The sequence below is a fragment of the Apus apus genome, chromosome 4, assembly GCF_020740795.1.
Source record: "Apus apus isolate bApuApu2 chromosome 4, bApuApu2.pri.cur, whole genome shotgun sequence".
In the NCBI taxonomy this organism is placed as follows: Eukaryota; Metazoa; Chordata; class Aves; order Apodiformes; family Apodidae; genus Apus; species Apus apus.
Genome location: NC_067285.1, coordinates 81,140,801 through 81,156,057, shown reverse-complemented (window position 1 = coordinate 81,156,057; position 15,257 = coordinate 81,140,801). Strand labels below are relative to the sequence as shown.

At 38.7% G+C, this 15,257-nt stretch overlaps 1 protein-coding gene across 11 annotated transcripts in view; it reads right to left on the bottom strand.

Moving 5' to 3' along the window:
• Window positions 1–15,257, bottom strand: part of TENM3 (teneurin transmembrane protein 3) — a 503,658-nt gene that overhangs the window by 80,609 nt on the left and 407,792 nt on the right. For 8 of the 11 annotated variants that reach the window (XM_051617407.1, XM_051617408.1, XM_051617410.1 and 5 more), the window contains 5 exons: window positions 12,998–13,212; window positions 5,176–5,386; window positions 4,580–4,681; window positions 4,225–4,419; window positions 2,700–2,939 (listed from right to left, as the gene is read on the bottom strand). In XM_051617407.1, coding sequence (XP_051473367.1) covers window positions 2,700–2,939; window positions 4,225–4,419; window positions 4,580–4,681; window positions 5,176–5,386; window positions 12,998–13,212 — 963 coding nt within the window. The remainder of the gene's footprint in view (window positions 1–2,699; window positions 2,940–4,224; window positions 4,420–4,579; window positions 4,682–5,175; window positions 5,387–12,997; window positions 13,213–15,257) is intronic. The other 3 variants (XM_051617409.1, XM_051617416.1, XM_051617417.1) reach the window with 1 other exon arrangement.

Here is a 15,257-nt window from a genome sequence, read left to right as displayed (position 1 = left end):
ATCATTTTTGTGATCACGTATGTCTCAAGAGAAACCTTTTGTAACTTGGATTATATGGCACTTAGACCTACTAGAACTTACAGTGTACTCTGTGACTACATGTACTGTAATACCTAGGTCATTATGTGTAGACAGTGAAAATTCAGTATTAATGAAAGTTCATTTTAACAAGGTTTCCCCTCCCTACTCTGCTACCTGTCTTCTTTCAAAGTAAAAATGTGCCATTTCTGACACATTTTTTCATAAAAAAGAATCAGTCCCAGTGAGACAAACTAGTACTATGCTGACATACTGACACATCGATTAATAGAAAAGATGATTCTCTTTTACTTTCATTAAATTTGTATCAGTGACAGCTATGAACAGTCTGGTTTAAATAACAGATTGTTAAAAAAATAAATCAACATACAGCAATTTAACTTGTCATTTAGCTATAGTAACAGGTTCTTGTAACTGATGGAATAATCGAAAAATACCTTAACAGCCAAAGGTAGTCAGAGGCCAAACAACACATGTTAAGTCTCAGATAATACAAGATGATAATTTAGACTGCCAAGTTTTGCCTTTACAGTTTTGGTTCATTTAGACTCTACCATGCTGTACTTCTGCTAAGGAGATGACAGAAAAACAAGAGGAGATACAATACAGCCCAAGTGACTTCTTTAGTTCCTCAGTGTACATCTGGCTGTAACCACCATAGTTCACAAAAGTACTGTATTTAGTTTTTGTTTGCTTGTGAAAAACAACAAACAGTTTGTAATAAAAGACTGAAATTAGCTTCAACAGTAAAAGAAAGAACCATTCAGCACAAGAGAGGTTTCCAGTTTCCCACTCAATAGAGTTTTTCTTCCCCCACGAGTACAACACTCTCTTGAAGTGCTGTGGAACATTAAACACTGTATCAAGGAGCTGTGACATTTTCCATAAGAAACAGCCCCAAACCTTTATGGAGAAAGACAGCTGTGATTTCCCCTTCTTTTTTTTTCTTTTCTTTTCACTTTTTTTTTTTTTTTTCTGCCCTATACAGCATTTTATGTCTACTTTGAATTAAATTTTTGATTAAGAGATGTAAGATGGTTTGATTAGCTTGAGAGTCACAAAATGTTAACACAACTCCAAGAAAGAAAGGTTTATTTCTCTTCAATCCAATCAATTTTTCATTAGGGTGAAGGTATTTATCAGCTTTTAGCACACTGGCTTTGAGCAAGGTGCGTCAATCTTTGTAATGAACTTATTAATTAGAGTTAATTTAATTGAAGTGGAATTGAAAGGCTAATTAACGGACAAACTGCTGATGAAGATAGAGGAAAACTCTGCTGATTTCAAATCTATAAACTACTCTGATGGAAACAACTCATTCCTTTTCTTCTAGCAGCTTAGCAAAATGTTTATGGGTAAGATTTACTTTATTAGTGTACCACTCTGAAGGTAATTTTGCGTGACTTTAGCAAATACTCCGTGTATTTTTACATAGCTCTTCTGTAAGCTTGACATTTTTTAAATATTTGAGAAGATCAGAAATATTTTATGTTATTTAAATGGCCAATCACTCCTTGAAACGTAAGTTAAAGATGGAGCATAACTGAATAATCAAAAATAGTGTCAAGGACACTGTGTGAAGAAATAGAGGATCCATGTTTTGCTTAAAAACTAGAAAGGTTTTCTCACAAATAGCCATTTTAATGCTACAAATGTTCAGAGAATATTTTTTTTTCTAAACAAATGTAACAGCAGACAACATTTTCTTTGTTCACTCACTTTATCTTGAATGTTTGTAATGCTGTCCCATCTTGTTTGCATAAACCATTATGGAGTATCACAGATCCTGGTCAGGAAGTACATTTGTTTTAAAATAGAAGGTTCCTCATGAAAAAGTTATGTTTATTCCTAAACTGGCATAAGCCCAGCTAGCCCATGTGTTCAGTTTTCATTAACAAAATCATCTGAGTTGTTAGATGAACTGTTTTAGATAAATATATGTCTCACAGACTCCATTTATCTTTTGATATGTGGCTACCAAACAATATTCTAAGAACTCACATTTGTCATCATTTAGATTCTACTCTCTGTGACAGTACCTTCAATAATTTTCTCCTTTTGTTTCTAAACTCAGACTATGGTTTTAGTAAGATCACTTTCAGAATACAAGGAATCCCTTTGCTTCTTCACTCCTACCAACTCCTTCCACCCTGGCAGTCTGTGCCCTCCTTAAAAGCTGTTTAGGATTTATTCTTGTATCCCCTCTGCCTTCAAACTGGAACACTGTCTCTTCTTCAAGAAAAATACCTCCAATTAGCTGGAGAGATTTAAAAAATGCAACTGTCTCACTACTGTGTTTTAAGTTTCTAAATACACAGGTTAGGTAAGATGATACTTATCACAGAATCACAGAATGGTTTGTGTTGGAAAGGACCTTAAAGATCATCTAGTTCCAACTTAGATCCATACATTGCACAAAGAACATTCTGAACTTGCATGTGAAGTACCTAAAGTTACTAGCTGAAAGCAGCTAAAGCATCACAGCAAATACATTGATTTTCAAATACTTCAAATTAGTCAATTTATTTTGAATCTTTGAATCAATTCATAGTTCATGCTGAAGTCAACTCAGCAGGCCAGCTTCTAAGAGAATAATGTCAATAAATGCTGCTATTCAAGACATCACCATGTTACAAAACGGGAGTGCTTTTAACCCTTACCATTGGAGCAATCTGGACCTGTCCAGTTGGGGTCACAAGTGCAGGTGCCACTCTCTTGAAGGTAGGTGCCGTGACCAGAGCACTGGTCAGGGCACATTGTCTTCAGAATTTCACAGTTGTTGCCACCCCAGCCTGGGTTGCAGTGGCACTCGCCGTGGATACACATGCCATGGCTGGAGCAGGCTGGGTCCAAGCAATCCGCTTCGGGGATATGAGAAGGACCAGATAAACTCGTCATTCCTAAAACCAGTGATGAGCTCCTACAATAACTCATGGCACTTTTGGGCTTAATCCACATTTTAAGACCTTGTAAATAGGCAGCATTGTCTTCAAAGTAAACATTTGCAGGTTTAACTTGAGAAGTTCAACTTTGTTTCATTGCAATGAGGGGGGAAAAGACAGAGCAGACCCAGGTACCCTGGTGTCAGCCTCCCTTCTCTGGCTACAACGTAAATCACTTTATCACCATTAAATGCGTAGCAGCAATGTTCTTTCTAAAATCACCTCAGTTCCACATCACTTTCTGGTACTGTGAAAACTGTGTGTGCACATAACTGACATCTGGACATTTACAGGCTACCATTGAGTTAAAGGAGAACATTTCAAGGTTTGGTAATTTTTCTGAATTACAACAAGATTGGCGTTGAGTCTTGGGCAACTGATCTCTGATCTGCCTAATCACAGTGTAACAAGTGCTGGATTCCCTACAGCACTTGGTATCCACTGACGCACTCCACTGCTATGGAGTTTTGACAGCTGCACAGGACACTCAACTTGTTTCAGAAATAAATGAGTTACATACCGTGTATCTGTCTTAATTCACTTTAATGTGCTTTAGATGACGAGATTTAATTTAGCAATTTGACTCAATAAAATGTTACACTTGTAGGGTCAATGGCCTGAAAATTTAATTCCAGAGACTTAATTGCATTACTTTGTATGTGGAGATCAATAAAATCAATTTGATTGAGGAAGAAAATGGTGCTTTTTACTCCCTGAAAAAATAGAATTGAAAATGAACTGCACTTTGGAGCACACCAGAATGAATATTATTATGCACATCTCTGGAATACAAAAATGATGCATCATTTGTCACTCTGATGCATTTGAATCAGCACTTTCCACAATGTGGTTGGTGGAAAAGATCACTAACAAATGCAATACATTAATGATTTATTTTAGATGATGAAAATTCAGTAAGTCTTCCTGTATTCCAACATCTGTTCTTTGTCTGTTTTCTTAGGTCATCTCAGAAAAAAAAAAAATAGACTAGCAAGCAAAAAGATAACCCACATTATCAAGAATTTTCCCACTCATTACTTGAGAATAAAAAAACAACAATAATTCTGTAGAATTTAGTGATGCTAGTGATCCCCAAACTTGATGTTTAGTATGCTAAAATGATTGTTGAAGAAACCCCATTAGTGCATATCATCTAGATCTAGCAAAATCAATAGAGCCGGATGTGCCAGCTGGAAACCAGACTAACAACAGCAGGTGCTGGGGTAAATATTTACTCACTTACCTTCTTCACAATTCTCTCCTTTGTACCCAGAGTTGCAGGCACAAGAGCCCATGATGCAAATGCCCCGGCCCCCACACTGGGGATCGATGCACTGCGTGGTAGGCACATCACACTCGGTGCCCTTCCAGCCGCTGTAGCACAGGCAGCGTCCTTTGGAGTACTGCCCATTGCCACTGCACAGCACCGGGCAGGCTGCTGTGAAATCAAACACAGGAGAAAAATTAAAACAAAGTTCTTCACCAACGCTTTATAAAGAAGGACATCTAAAAAGCAAGTCACATGCCAGACGCTTTCCTGATGTACTTGTCTTCATGCTTGCTTACACTGACTTGAGAAAAGCATTGAGTTCATTTACCTCTTGAACAATCTGGGCCTAGAAAACCAGGAAAACAATGGCAGGATCCAGATACACATTCGCCGTTGCCATGACAATTTCGGGGGCATTCCACCACAGACTCTAAAGAGAAAAAAAGAGGGGTAATTCACAGATGCCCACCTCATGAAGTACCTATCGTGAACCACTACTAACTGAGCACGCTCTTGCTCTGAGAGAAGTGTTTACATTTGGTTTGTTTGAAGAGCACAAATAGATGTGGCTTTCTATTGCCAGTGCCTCTAGTATCTTAGGACATTACATCCCAACAAAGGCTAACATTATAATGGTAAAACCACATGAGTTCCATACTTCAAATGCAGTCCTGTGCCATTTAATAAATACTTAAAAATAGTGGCCTCCTTTCAAGCACTGTTTTACAAGGTACACTCCTTATGCCTTAGACCAAGTAATTAAAATATATATTCTTGATTTTATTCTGAGCAGCGAAAGAAACACTACGAAGGGAAAACCTGTGAAAAAAGTCAGATCACTTAACTATGAAAACTTGTCTCTGCATTCCTAAAAAACTTGACCAGAGCCTAGTGTTTGGCAAGAGCTTCGAAGATAATGCTTACCTATAATTATGGTATTAAAAGACACCTGCTCCACGTTTTTCCCATCATTATAAAAGGCCAGGTGCCAGATGCCAGAATCCAAATACTGGATAAAACCTGCCTCGTGGACACTGACAGACCTCGCCTGCCGGCCCGCTCGCTCCAACTCCAGCAGGTTGCGTTGCTCCCTCGCAATCAGCCGGCTGCCATCCAGGAGCTCCACAAAGTCATACTGCAGGGAGGGACAGACAGGAGCTTGACAAGTCAGAAGATGAGCCATGGCACTGCCAGCTTCCCCACAACACCCTGACAATAGGCTTGTATTTTGATCAAGAGTTTTCTTTTGGAGCAGGGAAGGAAGGAAGGAAGAGCTGAAACCAATCTTTGCTTATTTCTTTGCATATGCAAATGGTTAATAATAATAACCAAGACCAATCATAGAATCATCCTGGTTGAAAGAACTTTGAAGATCAAGTCCAACCATAACCTAAATCCACCTACCATGACCTAATTTACCTGCTAACCACTATATCTGTATTTCTTTTAAACACTTTGAGGGATGGTGACTCCACCACCTCCCTGGGCAGCCCGTTCCAGTGTCCAAACACTACTACTTGATTTTTCATTTAGTTTCAGATGAAGGATTAAACTTCTCATTCCCCCTTATGGACAGCCTGGAGTTCTGGAGGAAAGAGGACAAGAGTTTTACTTCCTATCACAAGCCCAACAAAAGAAGATGGAAAGCATAAAACATTGCAACTGCTGAAAATGACAAACTGACAAAAAAATATGGTACTTAAGATCAATGCACAGCACACATTGTTCTGTTAACAACCATCAGCGGGGCATGGAAAAATATAGCAGCGTCTCAGCTGATCCCACAAGTAAACTCACAACACAAGGTTTTATGCACATTCATCTTCACTAAGGGCTAACAGCACCTGGAGGGGCTAAATCTGCTTTGGGACCTGTACTGATTTACACTATCTGTGAGTCTGCTCTCATGGCTTGAAAGAGGTCATCCTCACATTTGCCATGTAAAGATCAATGTGTATACAGCAACATTAAACAGGTAGGAAAAATAAAGAGCATTCTTGCTTGTGGTAGAGTGTCTCTGCTTTTCCTGTACAGTCTGTTCAGTTTCACTTCTACTCTGACACATTTATTGTATGAAGTAAACTGTAACACATAAACCTTCAATCTTCCTACATCTTGGAGAGGTCTCTTAAATGGAATTACATCCAGGCCCTATTAAAGCAAAGGCCAGTATGTGCAACCACTGATTCACCTGAGCTAGGATAACATCGGTTACTGGGACCAGAGCACCAGCGGTTTTACACCCTGACTTGTAACTTTCAGAAACTGCTCCTGGGACAAAGGAAAACATGATAGCCTTTCTCCAAGAACAAGGATTTAAGTGCTTATGTTCTCTTCTTGAAATTGCAGGCTAAAATTCACTGCTATTGTTAGAATGTTCCTCCGCAGTATTCAGAATTATCTTCCCACTAGTAAGGATGTGAAGGAAATGCATAGTTAATATGCCTTTATCAACACCTGAGACACATTTCCAGCTATGCCTGAACCTGCAGAATAGAACATAACATGATTGGGATGTGCAGAAGCCAGTACCTCAGTACATTGTCACTTTGTATGTGCTGCACCACATGAAAATGAACGCAACTGTTTTGGGAGAGCACCAGTTATTCGAAACCATTCAAGATTCTCATTTGTCAGATAATAAAATATTTATCTTATTTTGTGAGAGAGAGAAAAACAATTTCAGTCGGGTTTTTTTTCCCTCCTGCCTGACTCAAGAACATTTATTTCTGGTTGTGTTTTTCACTTATATTTTAAAAATGAGAAAGCTCAAGGAGTTCTGAGTTTTAACAAATCAGTTATGGACATTAGGAGTAACTTTGTAATTTGTATCCTGTGGAGGATCAGTTTTGTAGGAGGATAACTTCAGATTAAAACTATATTTTTGCTACAGGAACAAGTGATTACACTACTTTATTGACCACTAATGGCTGACAAGCATGGCACAATTAATGATTTTGTAGTTGTAATGTAAGAAGAACGTACGCTGTTATCAGAACAACATTTTAGACTACAATTTAAAAGCCATACAGAGGGAGATTTACTGTTCATTCTGCCCCCAGCAAAAAACAAACAAACAAACAATAATTGATCTTAACCCTTTTAAAGGCTGTTTTTTAATATATATTTAGGACACAATAACAGAAACAGGCTGGAAAAAAAATTATCTTCAAAAGCAAAAGATATGGCAGTCTTATTTTCCTCTTATAGAGATAAGTTAATTGTCTAACATTGAGTCCAAATGCACTGATTTGCCATACCATCCCATTCAGTTCTGCCTTAAACCAAAGTTTTTTTATTCTTTAAGTCTCTTTAAATAAACACATTGATTCTCTGGCTGCAATGGAACTGACATTTTTAGAAAGTGTCACAAAGACTTTCAGGCTTGCATTGATTGGTTTGTGAATGAACAGCCACCGCCAATTGTTTCTGGTTGATTTATTTATGATTCCTCAGAAAGGGAGAACTATGCATTTCAGATCAGTCTGTGACACACACATAGTGGTTGTGGTTGAGACTGATTTCGGTACCTAAAGAGAATACAGAAAGACAACCACAAATTCTGTCCCAAATACAATATATCAAACCATTTCCTATATGCTCTATTCCTATTCTTTTGGATTATGGGACAGAAGGAGAGTTAAACTTGTTGCATTCTCATATTATTTTATGAAGAAATTCTAAGCAACTGACAGGAATCGTTTAGACACAGTGGATTCTGTTCTAAGATGAGGGTGTAAACTAAAAGACTTATTGAGATCTTTCCCAAAACTCATTTCTATCATACTTTCATTACGTCTCTTGCAGTGGTAGGCTAACTGGCATCAGAGGTTGTACAGACACGGAAAGATAAACCCCAATTGCCTCTTACTCACTGTACAACAAAGAAGTGGATAAACAGGCGAAGGGTCTGCAAGAGAAATGGAGAATAAGGTGGCAAATGCAATACGCAAGTTTTGCATTATAGCCAACAGTGACATGGAGAGGAGGCAGAAATTCAAACAGTGAAGCTGTAAGGAGATGCTAAAGAAGATGGTTGTGTGTGGTTACAGATCTAGGGTATCAAAGGCGTATGAGCAAAGATATTGGAAGGGGACAGCTGGTAAGGAAGCTTTACAAATGCTGGCAGAGTGCAGGTAGCTATCAGTTCTCTATTAACATAAGATTTCAAAGTTCGGATACTAACGTTGGAGAAACAGACAGCAGTTGCTCCTTTGCATAAATTTTGTTATTAGCACTTGTCACTCTGTAACTTGGAGATAAGGGCAGATAGCATTCAAGAGACACAGACATGAAGTGATATATATGGGTGAGATCCTACTTTTCAGAGTCCTCATGAAACAACCCTAGCTTTACACATCCAGAGATGGGCTCTGAGCCAACTTTTATCACTCTGGGATGAGATCTTGGTGCTATAGTAGACAGATTTTAAAAAAAAAAAAAAAAAAAAAAGCAGACATATTAAGGCACTGTATGAAACCATCACAGTTAAACATCTGCTACATTCTGGGCTCTTCTGGTCTTCCAATCTTGAAAAGGTGGCAGTAAAACCGGAGAACATTCAGAAAAGGACAAGGATAATCCGAGGATTGAAGCAGCTTTCACACAGGCAATGATGAAACAGACTGGAAAAAATAAAATCACTTGAGGACACTAGAGATCTGTAAATCAATGGTGGCATGGAGAAGAAATGAGTGAGAAACTCTCCACTGCCTCTTCCAAAACACTAACAACAAGACATCGAAATAAAACTACCAAGAGAGGCTGCCTCAAAAGACATGGAGGGGTACAGTGCGAGATGCATAGTTAATCCAGGAAACTCTTTACTGCAAATGTCACAGATGGTAAAAGCTTCCAAAAGGTTCAAAGGTGACTATGCAAATTCACAGGAAAAAAGAATCTATCAAAGGTTGTAGAACACAAAGATGGCACCTTTGACCCAGGAAATCCTTCAGCCTTAAAACACTGGAGGCCAGGAGTGTACTGCAGGAAGAGTAACTGCAAACTTGCCATGCTTCTGTATTAATCTCTCTGTACCTGCTAATGGGCATCATCACAGACAGAATGCAGAATGCTGGGCGAGACAGGCCTTTGTTCAGGACATGGATGTGTTTTGCTAATATGCTCCTATGACGCTTGGAGCTAAAGAAGCAAGCTGCCTTGTCCATTGGAAGAACGCAGTGAGGCCCAGCATTAGCTGTTAGCCTGCCCCTGCCAGCAATGCCTGGCTTGCAGTTAGGAACTTCTGTCAGTACAAGCCCTAAGCATCAGGGGAAACAAGATAACAATAAACAGATTCATGCTTCCAAATCCCTCAGTGTTCTATTTCATTGGAAGTCCTTTTGGCTAAATACTTTATTTTGTTTATATTACGTAACATATGTTGTGTCTTCATTGAATTCCTGTGATTAGGGCTGCAGAAAGGCCTAAACAGTTGAGAAATATTGTACTCCATTTTCCCCCCACGTGCTGGACCACAGCCACAAAAACCCTTCACCCACTCACTGGAACTGAATTTTTAGGAGATTACATACATGCTTTATCTCAGGCACCTAAAACAGTTATCACTGGGTTCAAGGCCATATAAACATTCAGATAACCCCACATCCTTGGGAATCTTCAGCAGCCCTAGAAGTTCACTAAACATGACAATTTTTCAAGGTATCAAGTGTCAGTCAAATGGTTTGTAAAAAATACTCTAATTATATATCAGGCAAAAATAGGACAAGAGAGCTTGACCTATATCCTGGGAACAACATATCCAAAATGCCACAGAAACTAGAGAAGATATAGTAGACAGATTCACATTTGATTATTTCTGTCATATTATACTTCAACATGAATAAGCACTTGGGCAGTAGCAATCCAAAGGCAAAGGAGTCTGTAACACAGATGATAGGAAACAGATTTCGTTATCTCCCTTTTCTGATTTTTTGGATAAAGGGCACCCCTATTTCAATCTTTTGCCAGGACAAGGAATGAACTAAGAATATTTCTTCACAGATGTACCTGCTTGCATAACTTATCATATAAATGCAGTCCAGGTCACTTTCTTCAGTTTTATTCATTCTTGCCACGCATGTATTCCCCTAACTCCTGTTATTATTGTTAACATTGAGATGGTATTTGTATTCCAACCCCTACTTCCAGTGGCTGATAACTTTCTGAATCCATTTTCTTTGAGCTATAATTTCTCATGCTTGTTGTCAGCCTGAGGGTGGGTGTTCACATGAGAAGGCCTGAAGAAAATAAATTTAATAATTTTTATGAAGATCAAATTTTTAAATAAACAAGTGCATTTTCTGCATTCAGTAAATTGTTTGTAGTTTCATGAAAACTCAACTAAAAAATAAAACTAATGCAATACTCTGTGATTTTCATAGAATCATAGAACTATTCAGATTGGAAAAGACCCTTGGGATCATCAAGTCCAACCATCATCCCTACTCTACAAAGTTCTCCCCTAAAACATATCCACCAACGCCACATCCAAATGACCCTTAAACACATTCAGGGACGGTGACTCAACCACCTCCCTGGGCAGCCTATTCCAGTGTCTGACCACTCTTTCTGTGAAAAATTTTTTCCTAACATCCAGTCTAAACTTCCCCTGTTGCAGCTTGAAGCCATTCCCTCTTGTTCTGTGGCTAATTACCTGTGAAAAAGAGACCAGCACCAACCTCTCCACAATGACCTTTCAGGTAGTTGTAGAGATGAATGAGGTCTCCCCTCAGCTTCCTCTTCCTCAAACTAAACATTCCCAGCTCTTTCAAACGTTCTTCATAAGGTTTATTCTCTAGGCCCTTCACCAGCTTTGTTGCCCTCCTCTGTACTCGCTCCAGCACCTTGATATCTCTCTTGAATTGAGGTGCCCAAAACTGGACGCAATACTCCAGGTGTGGCCTCACCAGTGCTGAGTACAGGGGGACAACGACCCCTCTACTTCTGCTGGTCACACTATTTCTAATACAAGCCAGGATGCCATTTGCTTTCTTGGCCAGCTGGGCACACTGCTGGCTCATATTCAGCCACTTGTCAATTAGAACCCCCAAGTCCTTTTCTGCCAGACAGCTTTCCAGTCACACTTCCCCAGGCCTGTAGCATTGCCTGGGGTTGTTGTGGCCCGAGTGCAGGACCTGGCACTTGGCCTTTTTGAAGCCCAGACCATTGACATTAGCCCAACAATCTGATCTATACAAGTCTCTCTGTAGAGCCTCCGTATCCTCGTGGAAATGAACACTCCCACCTAGCTTGGTGTCATCTGCAAACTTACTGATAATACACTCTCTGTCCTTATCAAGATCATCAATAAAGATGTTAAACAGAAATGGTCCCAACACTGAGCCCTGAGAACACCACTTGTGACTGGCTGCCAGCTGGATTTGACTCCATTGACCACCACTGGGCCCGACTGTCCATCCAGTGCTTGATCCAACAGATCATATGTTCATCCAGCCCATGAGCAGCCAGTTTTTTTATGAGCATTCTATGGGAAACCATATATTTAGCTGTATGAAACTTCTTCACTGACCCTAATGCTTCCTATGTGGTTTGTGATTGCTAAATAGGTGCTGTAATTAGCAATATTTATATGTTCTAGGTTTTTTAAAAGAAAAAAAACCCATAAATTAAATAGTGAAATAGCATGCAAATAAAAATGAAAAATAAATTGAGATTAAATTAAAATGTTTGAATTTTGCAGTTATGGATTTGCTGCTGCAGCCGCACAGCAGGCACAATGTCAAGCTTCACTTCCATTCTACCATTAGGTTGCTGTACTTAAGTTGTGTCCAGAGCAAATCCATACACTTAAGAATAAATAAATAAATCAGTAAGACACTGCAGAATTCTCTAAATGGGGTAGAAGAGCATGAGCTGAACTCCTTTTTCAGATGGAAAAATGGTTCATAGCCAGCACTTGGACAAATATTGAGCAGAAAGAAATCTAAACTTGGAAAGTCTTAAATCTTAAAAATAAAGTCTGAATACAATTGATTCTGAAATACCATCTCAGACTGTGATTCTCCCTTTCTCCTGCCAATCCAGAAAACTATTCATTCTTTTATATATTAATTTTTCTATAACTCTGGATAAAATGTGTTTCTTTGTAGGCAACGGCATGACTGTATGCAAGGAAAGTATTCTTAGAAATCTTCTGAGGGGTGGAGCAGAATAAATCCTCTGGGACACATAAGAACCAAGTTTCAAGACACTAAATGTCTAATGAAGACTAACACTTTTACATATTTTTCTTGTATGCATTTACTTAGTGAGAGACCAAGCTGCAAGTGCTGTAGCACTTGCTTGTAGAACAAATTTAAACTTACTTAAAAAATGTTGTCTTCGTCCTTGGAAATTTGGCTACCGTGGTCTTTGTCAGGCATTCTCAACCATGTGTGCCCAAAAGATGCTTCATTAGTTTGCTTAAGTTTTTAAACATATGTCTATATGCCCCAGAAGAAACAAAGTACCTCTAAATTCTGCATGAAACAACTCCATATATAAAGCGTCATAATTACTCATGGCATTCAGAACAGCTCATAAATAAAAACAACCTCCCATTTTAGATCCCATCACTTACAGTATTCTAAATGTTTTAAATATCGCATTAGATCAATACAGTATAAAAATTAAAAATAAAAATCAGCAGAAATGGAAAAGGATGTAATCCTGAGAAATAGATACAAAAGATACAAGCTCACAGTTTGCAATACTATGTTTTACTTTTAATGCAAGTAATTCCTACCTGAGTATGTGAAGGCGGTAAGCCTTTTCGGCCATATACTCCAATCAATGCATCTTTTTGAAGGGATATATTGAATTTTAGGAATTGTGGCTGATCAATGAAGAGTTGCGATCTCCAAAAAATCCCTGGGGGAACTTCTTGTATCACTCTTCGGCCTATATCAAGTTCTCCAGAATCTATGGTGTTGTTTTCTTGTGCAAATCCCCCTAATTTTCCTGACAAGTTATAATAATAGGAGATAAAAAATTAGTATTCATTTCATGCTTTCAATCATCCTTCATCTAAACCATCATATATTCAGAACCACCGCAGATAAAATTTTACCTTACAATTGCTCTGAATTTAAGATCCCAGGTAATTCACTGATTTGGAAATAAAAAGACAGACATCACAAATACCTGCCAAGTAAATATACTGTAACTTCCCTAAGTACTAGCATTATAGAAGCTGTTTTGGACCTACATTAAACTAATATTTTTCCTCCAAGTTTTCTTAACAGGGATTTTCCAGCACAGAGTCTCACACTAAAAAAATTAAGGTAAAGGAAAGGTAGAATACAGATTTTAAGAATAAGAGATACATACACTTAAGCACTCAAGAGAACTACTATACAGTCTTTTCTACATTAAATACCAGAGCATTTATGCAGTACCACCAATGTCTACAGCTGTTTTCCTATTTTTGTTTTTTTTGCATTCTCCAAAAGGAAAGGCAATGTTTCTTGCTCCACTGTGCCTTGTCCTTATGTCTTCACTTTCTGTAATGTCTACATCCTCTGCACTCTCTAGTCTCAAGCCCCAAGCTTGTTATCACCTCCTTGTCCACCCTGTCTTCTGACTATAAAGTATAACAACATGTTAACGTCTGGCACTTTCACTGTTTTCTATATAATGAATATGTATTTACCCTTCAGGCCAATTACTAGCAACAAGAACACAGCACTTAAGGGCATTAATGATTTTTCTCTAGAAAGCATTTTTGCAAATATGAGCTTCAGGAGGCCAGTGATGATGTCCTGGAAATGCCCAGAAGAAGGAAAGAACATGCTAACATGCAAAACATGACATACGATGTCAAATACCAACACTGAAAAAATGGACTACTGGTTGTGGCATTAAAAAAGAAGAAAATAAGAACTGTAAACTTCAGATACCTCCAACAAATGTTGGCTTCAAGTGGGCAAGTCCAGGCAACAGAGACTGAATCAGCACTGCAGTTTGAGTACAGAACAGCATTATCCAACCCGCAAGACTGTGTGACATCCCAGTGAAGCACCGTCCAATAAATGAAAGGGATAAAACTATTCCAGCCCAAGCTGATGGCCCTGCAAGGCACTGGGCTAGATGCTGCGGACAGTACAGGCTGGTGATAGCTCTAGGGTCTTCACATTGCCCTTGGTTGTATTGCACAGGCCCATGCTACAACTGGCAAAGATTACAAAACTTTCATAAAGCTAATTAGCAATAAAACTGTGGTTTAGTTGTGGTACTGTGGTAGTGTCTTCTATCTGCCAGATGCATAGGAAACAGAACTACTAAGACTGATGCATCAAAGCAGCAGTTTGCACACTGTCACCACCCAGCTTTAAAATCTGGGATGGTTATATGAGTTTGCATCGAGCTTGTTTGAAGCCAAAGACTCAGATTTGTTGTTCAGGCACTAATTCTGTGTTGTGCAGCTGGACACAGGCAGTCTTGGAAGCTGGTGCCAGGGTCAAAGCTTACTTTGATTAAATAAAATAAGAACTGACAAATCTAGACTAAGATGCTAAGATGTGTGTAAGAACTTGCTCACCAACACATGTCAACTCTGGAATAAGCAAATAATGCCACATTTAAGCAACTGGCACATCAAGGTGAGCCTTGAAAGAAGTAATATAATGAAAATGGAACCGTAGTTACAACTTTACAGTCTGCTGTGTTTTTACCAATTTTATTTTCTTTTCAGTGGCTGGTCTATTATAAAGATTGAACTAAACCCCTCTGAATGGGATAGTCGTGTTAAAGTGATGCTGACTTGTTTGAGTACAAGAGAATAACAGACAATGCTCTGTTGCTGCCCTGTCTTTTATGTTCAAATTCCGCATTATTCATCATTTGATGGAACAAACTGACACAACCTTTTTGCAAACATTTAGACTTCAAAAAACTAGATTAAAATCTGAAATGCCAGGTGAGGTCACAGATTGATCCTTGCCACTTTCTGTGCATCCAAGATGAACAGATACTGCTGCTGAATTAAACAGGCACAGAAGCACTAC